This window comes from Natrix helvetica (genome assembly GCF_964273705.1).
Source record: "Natrix helvetica genome assembly, chromosome: 9".
Taxonomy (NCBI): Eukaryota; Metazoa; Chordata; class Lepidosauria; order Squamata; family Natricidae; genus Natrix; species Natrix helvetica.
In genome coordinates this window covers 995,891-1,018,379 of record NC_138560.1, presented here as the reverse complement: position 1 = coordinate 1,018,379, position 22,489 = coordinate 995,891, and the positions used below count along the sequence as shown (strand labels likewise).

At 52.3% G+C, this 22,489-nt stretch overlaps 1 protein-coding gene across 4 annotated transcripts in view; it reads right to left on the bottom strand.

Moving 5' to 3' along the window:
• Positions 1–22,489, bottom strand: part of PLEKHG2 (pleckstrin homology and RhoGEF domain containing G2) — a 58,441-nt gene that overhangs the window by 18,468 nt on the left and 17,484 nt on the right. For 2 of the 4 annotated variants that reach the window (XM_081962443.1, XM_081962446.1), the window contains exons 1-4: positions 14,138–14,550; positions 3,055–3,132; positions 2,094–2,530; positions 1,494–1,594 (exon numbers count right to left, since the gene is read on the bottom strand). In XM_081962443.1, the coding sequence (XP_081818569.1) occupies positions 1,494–1,594; positions 2,094–2,530; positions 3,055–3,103 (587 nt within the window). In that variant the 5' untranslated portion in view covers positions 3,104–3,132; positions 14,138–14,550. Of the gene's footprint in view, positions 1–1,493; positions 1,595–2,093; positions 2,531–3,054; positions 3,133–14,137; positions 14,551–22,489 lie in introns of those variants that run through there. The other 2 variants (XM_081962445.1, XM_081962444.1) reach the window with 2 other exon arrangements.

Sequence of the window (22,489 nt, the reverse complement as noted above, 5' to 3'; positions counted from 1 at the left end):
ATAAATCCCCCAGAAGTTATTAGGTTGACTTATTCGAGATCCCGTTTTATGAGACATTGTCTTAAAATATTTATGCGCAGCCCTTCCTTGCTGAATTCCAGGCCCTTCACCAAAAATGAAAAGCAGAAGAAAGGCCTGCTCAGCTGAGGGCCACCAGGAAAAAAACCCAAAAAGGAAAGGGAAAAAAAAAAACCACCAGGAAAACAAGGAGGCTGCCAGGAACTCAGATGAGATCCTGGTGGGATATTAAAAACTTAGAGGAGGGGTGGGGAGGGGGATTGTCTGGCGGGCAAAGGAAAATAAGACTGGGGCCAGGCCTTCCTCCTTCAGCCCAGGAAAATCATCATAAACATTTTATATAGTTTTATTTTTTAACACAGGCAGTCCTCGACTTTCAACAGTTCGTTTAGTGACCGTTCAAAGACACAACAGCACTGAAAAAAACTATTAATGACCATTTTTCACACTTACAACTATTGCAGCATCCCCCTGGTCAGGTGATCAAAATGTGGACCAGAAGTGGGTTCCTACCAGTTCGGATCGGCCGAGTAGGGGATACCTTGGCCAGCCCCGCCCCCCAGCCGCCTCTATCGGCGGTGCCGCCATCTTGATTCTGCATGCGCAGAACAAACCTTATTGCAAACATTTATTTTTTCCCCTTTTCTAACGTTGTGCGCATGCGCAGACCTTCTTAGGTGCAAATGTGCATGCATGCGGAGCGCACAATTTTTTTTGCATACTGAACCAGCATTAATGCTAGTAGCTGGTAGCAACCCACCCCCTGATGTGGTCACTCGGGCAACTGGCATGGACATACCCTGTTTTCCCTGAAAACAAGACCTCCCGGGACAATAAGCCCAATTGGGCCTTTGAGCGCATGCGCTAAAATAAGCCCTCCCCCAAAATATTGCAACCCAGCAGCAGCCATGAGGAGACCACGACAGCCGCCTCCTGCACCTCAAAAATAATGAGACCTCCCTGAAAATAAGACCAAGCGCTTATTTATTTTGGGGGGTCAAAAGAAAAGAAGAGCCTGCCTTATTTTCGGGGAAGCACAGTATGATGGTTGCAGTGTCCCAGGGGGATCAAGGCATCTTCCTTTGTGACCTTCCTAGTCCTCACCCTTCTGACAAGCAAAATCAATGGGGAAGCCAGATTCACTTAATGACTGTGTTACTAATTTAACTGCAAAGTACTAATGCAAGTGGTTCACTTAACAACCGTGGCAAGGAAGATCGTAAAACGGGGCCAAATTCATTTAACAATTGTCTCGCTTAGCAACAGAAGTTTGGGGCTCAATTGGGGTCGTAAGTCGAGGATTACCTGTACTGTAAGCTGCCCAGAGTTATCCTGTGGTAAGATGGGTGTCCAATAAATTGGATAAATAAATAAACATACCTACATTTGGCCCTGCCCTGAACTCCCAAGACCAACCGACCCCTCCCCAGCCTGAGCCAAGAGAGGTCCCCCTGCACCTGTTGAACTTGTCTCACCTGTTGAACTCGTAAATGTCCTCAATGTTGCAAAACAAAGCGCCGACTTGCTCCGGTTTCAGAGACACCTGTCCGCAGTCGATAATGCAGCCCAGGTAATCCTGTGCAGAAAGAAAAGAGGGGGGGACGACATCAGACAACCCATGCAAAGACCCTTAGCTGGTCTGGGAGAGAAGGCAGGTACACAGACAGACAAACAGACAGACAGACACACACACACACACACACACACACACACAAACGCACAGAGGCTGGGTTGCTGAATGGGGGGAGGGGAGCTGCTGGAACAGCACAGCTTTTGCAGTAAGCTGTTCTTTCTCCCCCCCCGGCCTGGCCCATTGCAGGGCTGTTGCAAAGCCAGGCAAAGAATTATGCCATTTTAGGCCAATGCTGCTCAACCCTGGCATCTTTTAGGATGGGTGGGCATCAACTCCCAGAATCTCAATTTCCAGGAACTGAGCCATTGCCAGCGATCCGGGAGAGGATGCAGCTGCTTTAAAGAGTCTGGAGTTGCATGCTTGTATGCTCCAAAGCTCCTTTGTGAGCCCCAAAGTTCTCCTCCTGCCCTCCCTTCCCCCCACTCCACTCCTGCCCTCCTACCTCCACGATGCTCCTGAGGTCCCGGACGTAAGCCTGCTCCGTTTCCACAATCTCCAGCACCACCCGGTCCAGATGGGACAGCTTGATCCGCCGTTCTTTGGCCCGGCCGGGACCCGGTGCCCAGCCGCAGCACTGCTGCCCATCGCCCAGGGTGTCTTCCAGCCGGTCCAGCAGCGTCACAGGGGTCAGATCCAGGCTGATGTCGCTGCCGTTTTGCTGGGAGTAAGGAGGGGGGCAGCCCCCCAGCCCGGTGCTGCCGCCGAAGGCACTGGGGCCGTCCTGCAAAGAGGCGGAGGAGGCCGAAGAGCTGAGGCTGACGGGGCGGTCGCTGTCCGAGCAGACGGTGTTCACCGAGGTGCAGCTGCCCAGGATGGGGTCCGACGCCATCTTGGTCCCGATTCCGGCCAGGGAGGAGGTAGAGGAGGGCCTGGGGGCTGCTGGGGGAGGAAGCAACAGGGTCTGCAGTCACTTCCCCCAAAGACCCCGGGCCTCGCAGCCACGAATGTTGTGGGGGGGAGGCACAGGTAAGGAGCCCACTTGGAGGTAGGGAAGGCAACTAGTTTCCCCCCACCCCCTCCGGCTCTTTTCACCCTTAGAAGAATAAAAAAGCTGCTTCCTGCCTCTTCACATCCTTTGTGGGTTTTTTTCTCACCTTTCAAAGCTGTGGTTTCTCTCGCAAGGCATGCTGGGAGGTGCAGCATGCAAAGAAAGGGAACCCCCCCACCCACCCGCACTCTGCCCCTTCTCTGCTCTCCACCTCCCTCCCGTCAGAGCTCTCCAAAGGGGGGAGGAAGAAAGTAAGGTCTGCAACGGCCACAATAGCCACGCACAAATCCTGGAAGGCAAACCAGAATCGGAGCAAAGATTTGGGGAAGGGGTTCTGTTCCCCCCCCTCCGCCCCATGGACCCTTCTCCCTTTCCCAGGCATCTGGGTGAATGCAACATGGGAGCATGCACTAACCTGGGTTGCCTCTTTCCTTGGTGCTGCCCCGGCGGGCACCTTCGGGCATGGTGAGGCTGGGGTCCCCGGGCACTTCTCCTGGGGGGGGGGAGAGAGAGACACAAACAGGTTGCCGTGTTGCACAGCCCAAAGTCTCCAGCGTGTCAAAACAGAGCCCGTCCTGGAGATTTCCCAGCTGCGACAAACCAAGTTATATTTGCAATTTCGACATATGTTTTTCATCTTCCTGTTAAGATTTCAGACTTTATATTCTATCTTTGGCATTTTACCCCCGTGCTCCTCTTTTTTACTGAAATAAGAGGTGGAAGTGCCATATGACAAATGAATGTTGTGTCGCTTCAATTGTGTATCCAGAAACGCACACACACACCCAGGCATTCTCGTTTTAAGCAGAGTTCTCTAGGCCCAGACAACAAAAGAATCCATTGAAGGCAGGATCTGAAAGGAGCCAGCGCAGGATTCCTGGAGGAGAAAAGGACCGCCAGGCATCGGATCTCCTGGGCTGGGTCTCCTGGCGCCCCTGGCTGAGCAACCCAGGCCCAGTTCAAGCCCAAAGGGGCAAGAAAGCCACCACACGCCCACCCCCCTGCGGGAGGAGTCAGGGGCAGCCTTTTGCCAACTCCGGAGGTCGAGAAGACCACCCTGCCCCCCAGATGGGCCAAAGGACCACAGAAAGGACAGCAACGGGGGGCTAGTTATCCCTTTGGCTATCAGCACTTTAACATCTGGGTCACAACTCTGTGCATCTTTTCAGCGATGCCAGCTGCGCAGCTTGGTGCCAGCTTGGCTGTGCAGTGGGCCACTTGGGTGAGAAGACACACGGCCACAGCTCTCTCTTCTGTGTCCTTATCAGGTCTGGGGGATAAGTCCGTCTCCAGATGTGCTGGGGCTGCAACACTCCTATGGCCCCAGGAGGATTGTGGGAAGGAAAACCCATGAACAACTGCAAAAGGGTCCATTCCTGAAGGCTTAGAGGAAGCGGAATAAAACCAGCGTCAAAAGTGGCTCTCTGACTTCAGGGCATCAGCTGAAAAGACGGAGAACCTCACTTACAGACAGGCCTCAACTTACAACCATTCGTTTAGTGCAGTGGTGGTGGGATCCTAGCAGCTCGGGCCGGGTCAGGCGGACTGGGAGGGGCTTGGTGGCTGGAACCGCCAGTGACCCAGGCCTGCCCCGCCCCCAAACCGCTTCTCCGTTTTTTGCTTCTGCGCAGGACAGGTTTTATTGCACAGCGCATGTCCGTGCGGTGCGCCTACAAGTCAACCGGCAGTAGTGACTGCCAGAACCCCGGTCCAGTGTCCGTCCGAAGTTACAACGGCACTGAAAATAGTGACCTATGACCCTTTTTCACACTTAACTGTTGCAAACCCCCCTGGTCACGCGATCAGAATTTGGATGCCTGGCAACTGACTTGTATTTATGATGCTTGTGGTGTCCTGGGGTCACGTGATCCCCTTTGGCGACCTTCTGACGAGCAAAATCAACGGGGCAGCCAGATTCACTTAACAACCATGTCGCTAACTTAACAATGATGTTGATTCACTGAACAACGGTGGCAAGAAAGGTTGTAAAACGGAGCCAAACTCACTTAGCAACAGAAACCTGGGACTCAATTCCATTCCTTTCCTTTCCTCAAAAGCTTTGGCCCGAGGGGTGGGATGCTGACTGGGACTCAGCCCCCCTCGGTGACTCTCTCCAAAGGGGGCTGCCCAGACACCAACTTCCTGATTCATCAGCCAGGGCCAAAAATACCCTTCTCGGCCGGCCCGTTTGGCTTCAACGGATGTCTGAGTTCTGTTTGCATTTTCATATTGTCTCACCTTGCTCTCCGCTGGCCGGAGTGTGGGAAAAGGAGCAGTTGTTGCTGATTTACATAAATTAAATTGTACCCTCCTGCACAAGAGTTTTTTTTTTTTCATTTCCCAACATTAAAAATAAACAAGAAAGGATGCTGGTTTCCTTGCTATCCAGCGCCTCATCCTGAGCTCTTCTCCTCCCTCTGCCCCCGTCCTCCAGACGTGGGACAGGACATCCCAACCCCTGAAACTTTTCTTTCCAGGCAAATTGAACCTTCCTGGGCCTTCGCTTCCCCTGAATCGGCTACCCCCGTGGTGGGGCTCCAGTAGAAGAGAGCCTTTGTGGCCCAGAGTTGGATTTGGGGGTCCTTGGAGCTCTCTGAGCTTAGTGGTTTTCTTGCAGACATTTCATGACCCACCTTGGGATCATCAACCATGTCAGGGAGGGAGGGTGGGGTTACCAAAATGCTAAATGGGGAAAGAGAAAGAAAGAAAGAAAGAAAGAAAGAAAGAAAGAAAGAAAGAAAGAAAGAAAGAAAGAAAGAAGGAAGGAAGGAAGGAAGGAAGGAAGGAAGGAAGGAAGGAAGGAAGGAAGGAAGTAAGTAAGTAAGTAAGTGCTGGATGCTTATAAGGAGTAGGGCTCTGTGGTGGGACCCCAAAAAAGAAAAAACAAAGAAAGGTTCAAAGGAATTTTTTTAAAAAAAACCATCCCAGTTTTGCAGTTGGGCTCAAGGCTCCTCCAGGTAAACATCGCCATTTGAGGAGGGGGCAGGGAAGCCCCCTTCAACCTGGGCCTTGCTTGCAAGAGGCTACCCGAAGTTGCTCAGTGTGAGAAGAACTGATGGCAGGAAAGAGCTCCTGAAAGAGGAGAAGAGGAGGAGGAGGAGGAGGAAGAATGATGTGCGAAGTGCTTGTGAAAAAGCTGTTACTTTGCTTTTCCAAATCCAGTTTGGCCTTGAGCTGGACAAAGGCGACATTCCGACATTCCTCCGACCAGCAGCTGGTAGGGGGAAGCCTTGGCGAACTCCGAGAAAAAGGAGGGAGACGAAAGGGCTCCCTTGGGAAGGCGGAGAGGAGGAGGAGGGCCGGTTCAGGGTGGAGTGGAAATGAAGATGAAATGGAGTCCTTTCCCTGCCGTTTAAAGGCAGAGAGTTTGCAGAGGAAGGGACTGGGGGTGGGGGAGGGGGCCTTTCTGGTCGACCTAAAAGCCCCCCCCCCCCCCCCGTCCTCTGCCTTCTTGGCGACTGGGCTGGGCAATGTCCTCTCCTAACCTAAAGCCTTTGGATGCTCCGGAAAGCAGAAGCTCTACTGGGAAAGAAAGAGGATTCTTTTCCTTCTGGATAATGTCCTCTGGGCTTTCCCAGCCTTGGTGGCCTCAGCCAGGGAGGGAATCCTGTGCAAGGGTTGCTCTCCAGAGCGGGGGGGGGGGGGGGGGGGCGGTCCTTGCTCTAGAGAAGGGGCCTCCAAACCAGGCAACTTTAACTTGTGGACTTCAATTCCCAGAATTCTCCAGCCAGCCATTCCTTTTTCTTCCCTCTTGCCTCCTGGAGCGGAGAGGTAGTAGAGGAAGGCACTGCAAGAGAATAAGCAGGAATCCCAAGGGGGGGGGGGATTCACGTCCAAAAGGATGCATTCTTGTTAGGGAATTCTGGGAGTGGAAGTCCAGAAGTCTTAAAGTTGCCAAATTTGAAGAACCTTGGTCAAGAGCAGTGATCTTCAGCCTTGGTGGCTTTAAGAAGAGTGGATTTCAACTCCCAGAATTCTCCAGCTGAGGGTGGGAAGCAGCTTCCTTTGGTAAAGCTTCATCCACGTTCCTTCCAGATGATGTGCCTGTCCCACATCTGTTGGGACTCCCGAGGCCTCCAAGCAGGAGAACCCTCCAGGGGTTCAAATTATCTTCTGTGTGACAGATGCCTTCTGTGGCTTCTCCTAACAGCAGTAGAAAGCGGAAATATGGACCTCCGTCAGCTAGAATGAGGTCATGTCTGTGCAAAACAACCCATTTGATGCCGTGCACGGGTGTCCAGACTCTTGGCTTTCCTGGGTCCCGTGCAATGCTTGGGCCTTCTGTAAAATGTACATTGCACTTAATGTATATAAACAACAATGTTAGTTTATTGTTTTCAGGTGGTTTTTTTACTATATCTTGTGGGGCTGCATTACAAGATGTGCAGGAACGCATATGCAACCACAGGCTGCAGGTCGGATACACCTGGGTCTGGATTAGACACTAGGAGACGGTGAGTTCTAGTTCTGCCTTAGGTATGAAAGCCAGCTGGGTGACTTTGGGCCAATCACCAGGAGACTGGGAGTTCTAGTCCCAGATCAGTCATGAAAAACAGCTTGGGGCCAGTCACACTCTCTGAGCCCAATCCACCTCACAAGGTTGTTGTTATGGGGAAAATAACAGGAGGGAGGAGGAGGAGGCATGTTTGCCACCTTGAATTACTTCATTACTTGGATAAGTAATAAAGGCGGGATAAAAATCTAAATTAAAAAAAAATCCCTCTGCAGGAGGAACAGACTTCTCCTTCAATTCCAGGTGTGGCACCTTGGACTGTGGCATTTATCCCGAGAGTTAGGCAGCTGGAAAGATGCCGTCCTCCCTCTTCCCAGTCCTCCCAGCTCAGGGAATCGTGCGGGGGGGGGGGGGGGGGCTGCAAACAGACCGTGAGTCAGTGGCCTGGCACGAAGGGGCTGGAAAACAGCGAAGGAAGCTCTTTTTTGTTTCAGCTGCATCAACAGGAGTAGAATTTAAGTCCTGGGAATTCTTTAATCCTTTTTCCTCTGCGTGGGCCAGCCCCCATCTGGAGTCCGGTTTGGGGTGCCACGCTTTAAGGAGGAATCCCAGGAACTGGGAGGGGGTCAGGAGAGGACAGCGGGGAGAATTAGGAACTGGGGAAGAAGAAAGGCGATGGAAAGAAGCAACTGGAGCTCGGAGGAGGGCAGACCCAAGAAGAATGAAACCAGTGGGGAAATTCAATGGTTTTTACTACGGGTTCTGTGGGCGTGGCTTGGTGGGCATGGCAGGGGAAGGGTACTGCAAAATCCCCATTCCCTCCCCACTCCTGGGGCCAGCCAAAGGTGGCATTTGCCGGTTCTCCAAACTACTCAAAATTTCCGCAACCGGTTTTTCCAGAATCTGTCAGAACCTGCTTGATTTCACCCCTGAATAAAACAGAATAAAACATAAGATGAACGGTTGCAGGAATTGGGCACAGCCAGTCTGGAGAAGAGAAGGACCAGGGGAGACAGGATAGCAGCCTTCCAATATTTGAGGGGCTTCCACAGAGAGGAGGAAGGGGTCAAGCTGTTCTCCAAGGCACCTGAATGCCGGACAAGGAAGAATGGATGGAAACTGACCAAGGAGAGATTCAACCTAGAAAGGAGGACGAATTTCCTGACAGTGAGAACAATCAACCCATGGAACAGAAGTTGCTTTCGGAAGTTGTGGGAGCTTCATCCCTGGAGGCTTTCAAGAAGAGATTGGACTGCCATCTGTCAGTCTTGTAGGGTCTCCTGCTTGGGCGGGGGGTTGGACTAGATGATCTCCAAGGTCCCTTCCAACTCTGTTCATCTGAAGAGCCCCTTCAAATCTCTGCAGAAGTTGCAGAGAAAAGAAGGATGAAGAAATGTCTATGGAAAGCCTCAATCCTCCAGGCCCTGCTTGTCCCAAAGGGAGAGGCAGTCCTTGACTTAAAACAGTCCACTTAGTGACTGAAGCTACAACTGAACTGAAAAAGCCACTTGTTACATTTTTCACACTTACAACCCTTGCAGCATCCCCTACGGCCACGTGATTTACATTCAGATGTTTTACAACTGCTTCGTATTTATGACGGTCGCAGTGTCCCGGGGTCATGCAATCCCCTTTTGCGACCTTCTGACAAGCCAAGTCAATGGGGAAGCCGGATTCACTTAACAACCGCGTTGCTAACTTAACAACTGCAGGAATTCACTTAACAACTGTGGCAAGAAAGATTTTAAGATGGGGCAAAACTCACTTAACACATTTCTCACTTACCAACATACTTTTTGGGTCCAATTGGGGGTCATAAACTGAGGATTATCTGTACTTTTTTGCCCCAAAAGACAAGCGGATTTCCGTGTTTATTTTTCTTTGAAAACATTTCGCTTCCCATCCAAGAAGCTTCTTCGATTCATATTTCCTCCTACTCACAATTGAATAAGCCTTTTGGATGATAAGTGAAATGTTTTGGAAGGAAAAAGAAAGCAAGAAAGTCCAGTTGCCTTTTGGGAGAAAAAAATAAATCACCTTTGGGACAACTGGGGGAAGAGTTGTTTTCTCTAGTTCCGGAGAACGGGAAGAACGGAATTAATGGAGACAAAGGCAGATTCTGTTTTCCTCCTCCTAGTAGGAAAAGCAGCCGGACAGGGGGATGGATCCGTGACCCCGCGAGACGAAGGGCTCCCTTCGCTGACCGCCTTCCAGCAGAATTTTCCATCTGGATTCCTGCACGGGAGCAGATGTTGAGTGCGAGGCTCTCCAGGAGTCCCTCAAAGGGGCCTTTATTTCCACAGAAGTCCTTTCCCCAATTCGGTGCCTGCCTCTCCCCCCCCCCCCCCCCCCCGAGGTGTTCCTCTTCCAGAATTCCCAGGCGGGAGCATTCATGGTGAAATCTGAACCCGGGACTTTCCAGCTGATGCTGTTTGAGAGGGAAGAGGAAGAGGGAGGGAGGGCCAGAAACAAAGGAAGAAAAGAATGAGGCCGTGGAAGAAGGAGGAGAAAGACGGCCTGGATTAGTCGAGAAACAAAAACAATACATCTATCCATCTCCCTCCCTCCGTCAGCTGGGATCAAGTTGGTGTGGAAAGACAGGAATCTCACAGGAATTTCTGCCTTTGGAATCCAGGAGCTGCCAAGTCTCAGGATCCAACAGCGGCTGCTGCATTCCTACTTTTTTTCTCCTAAGTGGGACAATAAGAGGGGCATCTCCGACGTTTTCCCTACCACCCTTTCAAGCCGGTCGCAGGATTTCTACTGCTAGCACTGATGATGTTACCTAGCTGGGTCATGAAACTACAGGACCCCATAGTCTTCTTCCTCCTCTTCTCTGCAAACACCACTTCTTCTAGCACTGATGATATTATCTAGTTGGGTCATGAAACGTCTGCAAGGAAACCAGAGCACACCAAGGACCCCACAGTTCAACTATGAGCTACAAATATTCTCCTTTATTGTGAGGATCGCTTGCACAACATAAGAGAACTGAACCATTTTGAAATAAGGCTTAGGAAGACCCTGCTCCTCCTTGTCCCAGTGGCGGGCTGTTCCACAGGCAGCATGACCTGGGATGAATGGACCTTCGTTTGAAATGCAAAGGAAAAGTTATGAGCACATCCAGTCTCTAACCTCCAATTCCCCAGCCAGTATTTGAGGGGCTGCCCCAAAGAAGGGGGAGCTATTCTCCAAAGCACCTGAAGGCAGAAGAAGAAGCAACGGATGGAAACTAACCAAAGAGAGAAGCAACCTAGAACTAGGCAGAAATTTCCTGACAGTGAAAACAATTAACCAGTGGAACAGCTTGACACCAGAAATTGTGGGGGTTCCATCACTGGAGGTTTTCAAGAAGAGATTGGACTGGAGTATAAGAGGTGTCCAACCTTAGGAACTTTAAGACTTGTGGACTTCAACTCCCAGAATTCCCCAGCCAGGTCTCCTGCTTGGGCAAGGGGTTGGACTAGAAGACCTCCAAGGTCCCTTTCCAATTCTATTATTCTGATACTGTTATTCCTTCCTTCCTTCCTTCTTTTTATTTTGTTATTGTAATTCTGTTTTTCCCATCGAAATAAATGTCTCCAACAATAAGTACCAAAGATTTCTCCTAACTCCGTCGAGGGGGAGGGAGGTCCAAAGAAGGGAGAGTCACCAGAACTGCCGGCAGAACACGGGGGGGGGGGGGGGCTGAATTGGTGCCGGGCTGATTTCCCCCCCCTCTTTTTTTTTGTCCACTCATAAACCACGAATCTGAGCTCGTCCCCAGCCTCTGGCCTGAGATCCACAACACATCACAGCTCGTGTCTCCGTCTGGCATTAAAAACACACACACACCCAAGACTGCGTGGAGGTGAGTTTTCCTCCCTGCCCCCCTCTTCCTGCACCTGCAGTTGGTATCCAAAGAAAAGTGGCTTCTCTTGCTTGCCTGTCTTGCTGGATTGGATCACAAGATCCCAGAAGATTACCAGCAGCCCATGAAGTCTTCGGCTTCTTCACAGTTCAGGCAGTTCTCGACTTTTAGCTGCCATTCAAAGGCTTTTAAGAAGAGTCTGGGCTTGTCTGGAATAGTCTAGGGCAGGGGGGGTCTCCAACCTGGGCAACTTAAAAGACTTGCGGACTTCAACTCCCAGAGTTCCTCAGCCAGCCGCAAGTCTTTAAGTTGCCCAGGTGGGAGTCCCCTGGTCTGGGGTCCCTTGCCTGAGCAGGGGGTTGGACTAGAAGACCTCCAAGGTCCCCTCCAACTCTGTTATTCTGTTATTTGATGCTCCTTGGGCTGACTGGATTTATTACGGAGAAGTTCCAACTTTGTCAAAGTTACAACACGGAAAGAAGTGACTTATAACCGTTTTTCACACTTAACAACCGTTGCAGCATCACATGATCAAAATTCAAACCCTTGGGCAACTGGGCTCACATTTATGACGGTTGCAACGTCCCTTGGTCATGTGATCCCCTTTTGCGACCTCCCGACAAAGCCAAAATCAAGGAGGAAGCCCGGTTCACTTAGCTAACTCATCAACTGCGGTGATTCACTTAACAACTGTGGCAGGAAAGGTCGTAAAAATGGCGCAATGCTCGCCTAACGAAAGTCTCACAGGAATTTGGGGCTCGGTTGTGGTCATAAGTCGAGGACCCCCTGTGCCTCTGAGTTCTGCAGAATGCAGGGCCCTCAGAGACAAATTTGACAAGGAAGGCTTCAGTCTGACGCCCACCGAGTTGCAAGGAAGCCCCTCACCAGCCCCCCAGCATCAAACCTGCCAAAGGAGGGGGGCCAGAGAAGGAGGAGGAGGGGGAAAGGAAGGAGAGCTTGCCCCCAAAGGTTGGCCCTGCCCCCTTTCGGCTTCTCTGGGAGCCCACCTGGCAGCCGCTGCCACCCACTCTGCCAAATTCCAGGTTTCACCACACCCCTTCGTGCCCACTTTGGGCGACTCTCCACGCTTCTTCTCTTTGTTTCCCCGCCCCCTCCCCTCCCCTGGCACCCCAAAAAGGATCAGGCTTCTCCCAGGCACCGGATACCCACCCTTCTTTTCCTCCCCACCGAAAATCCATCCCCATCCAGCAGCCCCACTGGCCACAAAGTGAAGGCAGCCATGCAACCTGTGGACCTAAGTCCGAGAGGGATTCCCCCCCCCTTCTCCTCACAGTCTTCGGGGCCACTCAAAGCCCCCCCTCCTCTTAAAGCAACCAAACAATGCCGTGCAACTTAGCAACGCCACAAAGCAACGACTCCCAGGACTTTTGCGAAAAGCGATTCCTGAGCTTCCAAAGCGATAGGAAAGAACCCTTCACCCCCCCCTTTGGATGCTCAGGAGGTCCCAGAACCCAGACTGGAATCCCAGAAACCAAGAATTGGCAAGGCACCCTGCTCTTTGCCGGAGGAGTGGGACCAGGGCACGACCCCCGTTAGCTCCCCAAGGGTTGGCAGTGCCCCCTTTTCCTTTAATTTCTGTAACCCGAATCCCTCTCTCTCTCTCCCTGCTGTTCCTTGGAACAATGGCTGGGAGGAAGAGTTGGGCCTTAAACCAGGATCCTGGCTTTCCAGGTCTTGCAAAATTGGCACCAACCTCCTCACTCTGGATGCCACAGCAGGGACCATCCCAAGCTGGGAGCACCGAGGGGCAAGATCTGCCTGCCCCCCTCCTTCCCCCCTCCCTAAGGCAAGAGAGCCCCCCCCCCCACTTTCTCCCAAAAGTAAGCCCCAAGTGACTTACACAAAGCTGATTTACAGAAGATCCCAGATGGGGCTGGCAGCCAAGAAGCTGTGCAGAGGGAGAGGAGGGGGGGGGGGGGGCAGGCAGCCTTTGCAAAAAAAAAAAAAAACCAACCCCCCCCAGGTTTGTTGGTGGAAGAATGGAGCCAGGAGGATTGAACCTCAGCTGCGGGGTCTGCAGATGGTCTTCGATTTACAACCGCTCACTTAGTGACCATTAGAAGTTCCGGCACTGAAAAAGGGCCTTGTGACCATTTTTTCACACTTACGACCACTGTAGCATCCTGGTAGTCATGGAATCCGAATTCAGATGCTGGGCAATTGGCTTTGATTTATGACTGTCCCGGGGTCACGCGATCCCCTTTTGCGACCTTCTGACAAGCAGTCGATGGGGGGGTCAGATTCACTTAACAACTGGGCTTTTAACTTAAACACTGCAGTGATTCACTTAACAACAGTGATGAGAAAAGTCGTAAAACTGGAGCAAAACTTGCCTGACAAATGTCTCACTTAACAACTGTGGTCGTAAGTCGAGGACTGTCTGTATTTTCAGCCCCAGAAAGGGCATTTCCGGCAGCCCCAAACTTTTGACCAGGTGTAAATCTTCAGGTGGGATTCCAAAAACTAGCCAGCTCTGCAGGAATCCAGACCATCAGGATGTCAGATGAGGAGGAGGCAAAGTTGGGGGTCCCAATTCAGGGGGGGGCCTTCCCTGCAAGGAGTCCCCCCAGATCAAGTTCTCAGTCCCAGCCCTGCTGATTTGAGGATTTCCTTCGGGAGGTGCACAATCCATCCCAACCGTCTCCCTCTTGGCCCCCCAGGAGCAGAAACAACCAAGGAAGGGGGCAGAATGTGGGGTGCTTCTTGGAGCACCCATAAATATCTTTCCCTTCCCCCAGGGGCTCAGGCAGGTCCATCTAGGACAGGCAGTTCTTTGGGGGAGGGGGGCAAAGTCTACACCTTAGCTAGCCTGTCAATCAAATGCCCCCCATCTGATGGGGATGGGTGGTGGCTCCTCTTAGCTAAGCCCCCCAAAGTCCAGGAGGCAGAGGGGAGGAGAAGCAGCCCCCTGGAGAGGTCCCAATCTACACCCCCCCCAGGGGAAGACATTCGTGGGGAGGGGGAAGAGTCGGGATGGGTTTGAAACATCCCCGAGCTTCCTCTCTTCTCCACCCCAGGAATCACACGGGACCCTCCCCACACCTTCCACATAAGTCTGGTCAACTAATCCCCCGGCAGGAGCAAAGCCCACGCGGGGGTGGGTGGGTGGGTGGGAAATGGGGAGCCAGGGGATGGGGCCGGTGGAAACCCCCGCTTCCAAGGGCAATTACTCACCGTCCGGAGCGGGCTTGGGAAGGGCTCGGTCGGTGCCTCGGGGCAAGCCTTGCCAACGAGGGGGGGGAGGGGGCGGGCTGAGTCAGAAGAATTCGCCCCCCGGCTTCTCGCTCCGACCCATCCCCGGAGGCGCCCGCTCCCACGACCGGGGCTCCGCAACGCCCGGGACTCCCCTAGCAATGGCCCCGGCGACCCCCGAGGCGGGCTCCGCTGCTGCTGCCCTCCATCGCCGCGCGCTCCCCGCCGCCGTTCCCAGCCTGGGTGGGGAAGGGGCCAAGGCAGCCCCCCCAGCCGCCTCCCTCGGGCTCACATCTTGCGGAGCTCCCGGCCCCGTTTCTTCCCAAGGTCCGGGGGGGGGGAGTGGGAGAGGGGAGAATGGGGAGCCGGGGGAGATTCTGGGGTGGGGTCGGGGGGGAAGGGGGGTTCAGAGGAGCTTGGCGGCGGCTGCAGCCCAGACAAGGCGAGCAACAGATTCCAGCTGGAAGATGCAGGGAAAGGGGGCGGGGGAGGGAGGGGCAGGCAAAGGGGTGGGAAGGGAAGCGTTGCGAGGGGGGAGGGCAGAGGGATTCTCTCACACTCCCTCCTGCCAGGCAGTTTCCTGTTGGGGGAGGGGGGAGGGGGTCTTTAACCCCTTCCTCCCCAGCGCGGGGCTTCGGGTCCCCCAGGGGCATCGCCCGAGGACCAGGTGAAAAACTCTCCTTTGTTCGCAGGTAGAAAAAACGACGGGGAGGGCGGCGGCGGCGGCGGCGGAGGATGGGCTTTCAGGCAGCAGCCCCCTCCCCCTCCCGTGCGACTTTCGGCTAAGACGCTCCCCGATTAGAAGAATAGAGCTGGGCCTTGGAGGTCTTCTAGTCCAACCCCCTGCTCAAGCTGGATCATTTCAATCAATCCATCAGAATAAAGCTGGAAGGGGCCTTGGAGGCCATCTAGACCAACCCCCTGCTCAAGCTGAAGCAGGAGACCCTAGGCTGGATCATTTCAGACAAGGCTGTTGAAAACCCCCGGGTGAGGAAGCCTTTCCACTGATTAAATGTTCTAGGATTATAGGATAATAGAATCAGTCAAAAGGGACCTTGGAGGTCTTCTAGTCCAACCCCCTGCTCAAGCAGGAGGCCGGCCCAGACCGTTTCAGACAAGTGGCTGTCCAGTCTCTTTTTGAAAACCTCCAGTGATGGAACAACCACAACTTCACTCCCTTCCCCCCACCCCCCCACCCCCGCCAAATGCACGCTTCTATGCAGGATTGTTGAGACACGCAACGGCATCTGCCTCTACACGTGTGTAACTGGCCTCAGGAGAAGCTTCACCTGTTGAACCAACTCAGCCTGTTGGGTAGCTTGGAGTGCTGCTCTTTGAAGACGGGGTTCATTCCGGGTGAACCTCAAGGGGAGACGGTGGCTGTGTTGGGAGCCCCACGAGAGCCTTGGAGAAGCAGGAATGGGGGGCACTTGAGAGGGTGCAGAGGGCATCTTTCCTGACCCCCCCTCCCTCTTTCTTCTGCCTCTTGACCCCCCCTCCCTCCCCTCTCTGGGCTGGGGCTCATTGGGGCTTGGGGGGGAGGGGTAAAGGCAGCAGAAAAAAGAGGGAGGGGGATAGTTGCAGAAATACAGGCAGTTCTCGACTTAGTTCATTTAGTGACCGTTCAACGTTACAACAGCACTGAAAACGGACTGATGACCGTTTTTCACACTTACGACCGTTTGAGCCTCCCCATGGTCACAAAATTCAAGCGCTTGGCAACTGGTTCGTATTTATGACGGTCAGTGTCCCCCTTTTGCGACCTTCTGACAAGCAAAGGCCACGGGGAAGCCGGATTCATTTAACGACCGTGTGACTAACTCATCAATGGCAGGGATTCACTCAACAAAAAACAGCAAGAAAGGTCATAAAAATGGGGCAAAATTCACTTAACAAATGTCTCACTTAGTAGCAGAAATGTTGGGCTGAAATGGTGGCCATAAGTCAAAGACTACCAGTACCACGTTTTGAGAATTTGAACAGAATTGGGGACTTTGTGGTCATTTCTCTGTTGTCTTCCGCTGTCCTGGTCACCCTGCAGACCCCCAGGGCCAGCCCTGCTTAGCTTCCAGCCTAGAGAAGCCCCTGCCAGGGGCCCTCTGGGAATCCGGGGGCCGCTTCTGCCCCCCCCCACCTCCGGCAGTTGAGCAGAGCAGGGGCTGAGGGGGGGGGCAGGGAGGGGGCAGAGGGGAGGGGCTCCTGGGATTCTCGGCTGAGCTGGGGGAAGGGCAGCCCGGTGGGCCCAAAGGGGGGTCTTCCAGATTCCTTTAATGATTAACAGGACACTTCCCTGAGCCCCCAACTCCCTCCAATGGGGAGGACGGTGTCTTGCCGGGTGCAAGATGGAAGATGGCCACGGTGCAGGGAAGAACCCCCCCCCCCCCAAAAAAAAGCCTCTTGGGGAAACATAAATGGATGAATAAACTCAAAGGGTCTGAGGACCCCTGCAGGTAAATTGCACCGAGGAAACACAGTTCTTTGCATTTGGCCTGCAATCCCCTGACTGTCTTGGGGGAGGTGGGGGGCTGGGCACCTGGTTGGAGAAGCTGACCCCCCCCTCCTCTTTGCCATTCAAAGTAATATTTTGCCAGCTCAGGAGTTCCCAGCCGGCTCAGAGGAAAGGAAAATAAATAGGATCCAGATGGGGAGGGAAGGCACAGCCCCATCCTTCGCTCCCGCTTGTGCAACGCACAGACATGCTTGCAAAACAGAGCCGTGGAGAGAAGGCTGCCCTTCTCCCTCCCGAGGGGGATTCTGGGAAAGGAAAGGCGGGGTGGGGGGCTTAGCCCCTCCCATAATGCCCTCTCTGTCAATCAGCTGCAAAGTACAATGGGGTCCGATTTGGGGTGGGTGGGTGAGCAGGCAGCTCCCCCTCCCTCCCTCCCAGGATGCCGAACCGGGCAGAGAACGGGCTCTTTGTGGTGAGCTGGGGAAAGCTGCGATTTGCCAGCCAGCCGAGCGTCACCAGGGCATCTTGGCTGGCACAGCCTCTCCCCGCCCAGCACAAAGGGCCGATTCACCTTTCCTTGCCCGAGGAGGAGGAGGGCGGGGTGTGCACGGTGCTGGCCAAGGGTGCAGTGGTTAGAGCAGCCGGTTCCAAGCAGCCAGGAGGAGAAAAATGGGCAGGAAGGTTGCAATCCACAGCCAGCAACCCAAGGGGGGAATTGGAGTCTCTTGGGGGGGGGGGGGTTGCTGGGAGGGAGAGAAGTGATGGGGAGGGCCACGGAGGGGGGGATGAAAGGCGTGATTTCTCCTCCATCCGCCTGTCCTTTTTGGGGAAATGGAGCCAGTTTCCGTCCATCTAGGGCAGGGGTCCCCATCCTTGGCATCTTGTGGACTTGTGGACTTCAACTCAGCCAGCTGTGCACTTCCAACGTTTGAGGGGCAGCCACCAAGAAGGGGGGGGGGTCAACCTATTCTCCAAAGCACCCGAAGGCAGGAGAAGACGCCATGGGTAGAAACTCATCAAAGAGAGAAGCAAGCCGGAACTAAGGAGGAATTTCCCCGACAGTCAGGACAATTAACCAGTGGAACTGCTTGCCACCAGAAGCTGTGGGTGCTCCATCACTGGAGGTTTTTAAGAAGAAATTGGACATCCGTTTGTCTGAAAAAGGTCTAGGGGTCTCCTGCTTGAGCAGGGGGGTTGGTCTAGAAGACCTCCAAGGTCCCTTCCAGCTCTGTTCATCTGGGACCAAGAGGGAGCAGACCCCTTTCCAAGGAAGCTCAGCCGGGTTTTGGGGTTCAGGAGAAATGAGGCGAAGCCAGGAAGGCCCTGCCGGTCGGTCTCGGCACCCTCCAAAGCCAGAGGCAGCCGCTTGTCTTGCACTCTCCCTGGTGTCTCATGGTGAAGTCACGGCCCAGGAATGCACGGGGCCTGGTTTTCTGAAGCCATTCCGCCTTGGAGAGAAAACACGTGTTGGCCAAATCCTCAGCAGCCGGAGAGGGTGGGGGGGTGGGGGGGTGGGGGAGAATAGCAGCCGCTGGAGGGAAGGAAGGAAGGGCTGCAGGGGGAGGGGGGACACACAGAATGTGGGCCTCCTGGGGTCAGACACGACACCCCCCTGCAAATGACCCAAACTGGCCCATGATTACATGGCCCCATGCAGTCCCTTTGAGGGGGGGGGGGGTTTATAGCTTTCTGTTCTTTCATAGAGGTAGCCCTTGAGTTACGACCACAATTCCTGCTGTTAAGTGAGACATTTGTTAAATGCGTTTTGCTCCATTTTGCGACTTTTCTTCATGAAATACCGAAGTTATACAATACAATACAATACAATACAATAGTAGAGTTGGAAGGGACCTTGGAGGTCTTCTAGTCCAACCCCCTGCCTAGGCAGGAAACCCTATACCGTTTCAGACAAATAGCTATCCAACATCTTCTTAAAGACTTCCAGTGTTGGGGCATTCACAACTTCTGGAGGCAAGCTGTTCCACTGATTAATTGTTCTTACTGTCAGGAAATTTCTCCTCAGTTCTAAGTTGCTTCTCTCCTTGATTAGTTTCCACCCATTGCTTCTTGTTCTACCCTCAGGTGCTTTGGAGAATAGTTTGACTCCCTCTTCTTTGTGGCAACCTCTGAGATATTGGAATAATGCTATCATGTCTCCCCTAATCCTTCTTTCTCTTAAGCTAAACATACCCAGTTCCTGCAACCGTTCTTCATATGTTTTAGTCTCCAGTCCCCTAATCATCTTTGTTGCTCTTCTCTGCACTCTTTCTAGAGTCTCCACATCTTTTTTACATCGTGGCGACCAGAACTGAATGCAGTATTCCAAGTGTGGCCTTACCAAGGCATTATAAAGTGGTATTAACACTTCACGTGATCTTGATTCTATCCCTCTGTTGATGCAGCCTAGAACTGTGTTGGCTTTTTTGGCAGCTGCTGCACACTGCTGGCTCATATTTAAATGGTTGTCCACTAGGACTCCAAGATCCCTTTCACAGTTACTACTACTGAGTAAGGTATCACCTATACTGTACCTGTGCATTCCGTTTTTGTTGCCTAAATGTAGAACCTTACTCTTTTCACCATTGAATTTCATTTTGTTAGATAGTGCCCAATGTTCAAGTTTGTCAAGATCCTTCTGTATCTTAAGCCTATCTTCTGGAGTGTTGGCTATTCCTGCCAGCTTGGTATCATCTGCAAATTTGATGAGTTCCCCATTTATCCCCTCATCCAAATCATTGATGAAGATGTTGAAGAGTACTGGGCCTAAAACAGAGCCTTGGGGTACTCCACTGCATACTTCCCTCCATGTAGATGCAGTTCCATTGAGAACTACACGTTGAGTGCGGTTGGTCAGCCAATTACCAATCCATCTGGTGGTGGTGCTGTCTAACCCACATTCTTCTACTTTATCTAGTAGTAGGTTATGGTCTACCTTATCAAAAGCCTTACTGAAGTCCAAGTAAATTATATCGACGGCATTCCTCTGGTCCACTAATTTTGTCACTTTGTCGAAGAACGCAATAAGATTAGTCTGGCATGATCTGTTTTTGACAAATCCATGTTGGCTTTTGGCTATTACTTTGTTTGCTTCATAAGTTAGGAACACGGTTGTTAAGTGAATCTGTCTCCTCCATTGAGTATCCTTGTCTGATGGTCGCAAAAGTGGATCACGTGACCCCGGGGACACCACAGCTGTCACAAAAAACACGAGGTGCTGTGGGGGGGGGCAGGGGGGGCCTGCACTAAATGCAAAAAAAAAAAAAAAAAAAAAACCCCAAGAAAACCCCCACAGCCTCCATTGCTGAAGTTAAATTCTTGGCTTCGGTGTGAGCGAAAACCAGATTCTCTGCAGGGACTTTTGAAGGCGGAAAGTCCGGGGTAGTTTTAAAGGGAAGGGAGCAACGGACAGGTGTGGCGGTCGGGAACGATGGGAGCTGACACCCAACTTACCTGGAGGGTACGAAGTTCAGGAAAGTCTGGCTTTCATTTATCGCCTTGCGGGGGCCAAATGATTAACTCCCCCCACCCCATGCTTCATTTTTGCAAAAGGAAAATATTTTTCTTTTTCTTTCTTCCTTTGTCTTAAAAAAACGCAAGCCCTCCCTCCTAACGTCTTCCTTTCCTTTCCTTCCTTCCTTCCTTCCTTCCTTCCTTCCTCCTCCTTCTTCCCTCTCCTTCCTTCCTTCCTTCCCTCCCTCCCCATCCATTTCATACAGACTAAGCCCACCAACCCCCCTTAAAAGAGGGGTGAACAAACATTGAGCAGAGAAGCCTACATCCCTTTTACGACCTCCCTGTGGAAATCCTTGAAGCCCACCCACCCCTTTGTCTCTTTTAGGGGGGGGAAGTGGGGGGAAGTGAAACATTATGAGTTTGCTTCTCCTTCAGCTTCTGTCCTACTGACTTACAATGATTCGTTTAGTGACTGTTCAAAGTTAAGACAGTACTGAAAAAGGCATTTTTCACACTTACGATTGTTGCAGCAATGCTGTGGTCACATAACTAAAGTTTGGACACTTGGCAGCTGACTCGTACTTATGGCGGTCGCAACATGATGTCACATGATCCCCTTGCCGACCTTCTGACCAGCAAAATCAATGGGGAGGTCAGATTTGCTTAACGACCGTGTTCCTAACAACTATAGTGATTCACTTAACAACCGTGGCAAGAAAGGTTCTAAAGTGGGACAAAACTCACTTAATAAACGTTTCTCTGAGCAACAGGAATTTGGGGCTCCCTTGCGGTCGTAAGTGGAGGACCAGCTGCCCTCTTGAAAAATGAGCCAGGGTCTCCCCTTCCTAAGCTCTGCAGGCGCCCCCACCGGCCACCTGGTCCAGCGGTCAAGGCTTCCGGCCGTTCCCTGAAGGCCACTTCCCAAAACCCCCGGAGCCAGACGGTGCCCCCCTCCCCCCCTGGCCCAAAGTCAGGAGAAAGGCCTCTCTCTGCAAGGGACCCTCCTCATTCGGCTGATTTCCCTGCTGATCTTTTTCTCTGGGGGTTTTTTTTGTCTTCCTGGAAGGGGGAAAAAGGGCCGTTTTTGCCTTTTAAAGGCACGGATCCCCAAGGCGGCTGGCGCTCAGATTACTCACCCGCGGCCCCTGATGTCGTGGGAACCAGAGTTGTGACGGCCGCAGCAGAGCATTTCGCCGTCTTGCGGCTGCCCAGGAGCCTCACCGGCTTTTCCCTTGGGGGGGGAGGTAGCGGGGGGGGGGGAGTTGCAGAAATCTAGGGCAAGGCTGAAGCCCCCAATCAGGCACGGCTTTTCTCGTGGGGAGCCTCACATCTCCCCCCCAAAAGGGGTTCAGCTCATTTAATGCATGTAGTCCTCGACTTACGACCACAATGGAGCCCAGCATTTATGTTGCTGAGCGAGACAGTTGTTCAGTGAGTTTTGCCCCGTTCACAACTTTTCTTGCCACCGTTGTAAAGTGAATCGCTGCAGCAGGTAAATTAGTAACACAGACGTTAAGTGGCTTTTGCTCATCAGAAGGTTGCCAAAGAGGATCATGTGATTTCAGGGCACTGCGACCGTCATAAATGTGAGTCAGTTGTCAAGTGGCCAAATTGTGATCACGTAACCACGGGGAGGCTGCCTTTTGGAAGTGTGAAAAATGGTCATAAGTCACATTGTTCAGTGCCATTGTATCTTTGAATGGTCACTAAATGAACTGCTGCTCCATGTCAACCTTACAACAGGAAGGAGCCACCTGATCCAGGGAATCCTCAAGTTACAACCACAAGTCGAATAAACAAGCAAACAAATGAATCAACCAAATTTAGAACTGCAGCAAGATCAAAAGTTTTGCAAAGTAACACTTTAATCCTATCTCAGCCAGATCCTATGATGCCTCAACTCATAAGTTGCCTCAGACATCCCCTTCCTTCCTTCCTTCCTTCCTTCCTTCCTTCCTTCCTTCCTTCCTTCCTTCCTTCCTCCCTCCCTCCCTCCCTCCCTCCCTCCCTCCCTCCCTCCCTGCCTTCCTTTTTTTCTTTCCTTTCTTCCTTTTCTTTCCTTCTGTCCCTCCCTCCCTTCCTTGCCACAGAAATTAAGGGCAGCTATGCCCAACCTGATCCATTTAACAAATTTTAGGATCCATGTTGGATCGTTGCAACGTATTAACTGAAAGGGAGCTAGAATCAAATTTCTGTTCCACAAGAAGAAAACAGGGAAAATAGATGGGAGATGGAATTCTGCCTAGCAATTCTTCCAATGCCTCCTGTGAGATAACACTTCCAAATAAAGGCAATTACAATAACTTGCATTTATGTTTTGCCGTTCCTTTCGTGCTGGGTACATGTGGAGCCCTGCTAGACAGCTGTCTTACTTGTGGGGAATGGATTTTAAATGGTTTGTGGTTTTTAAGGTTTGATAATCTTCCTTTAAT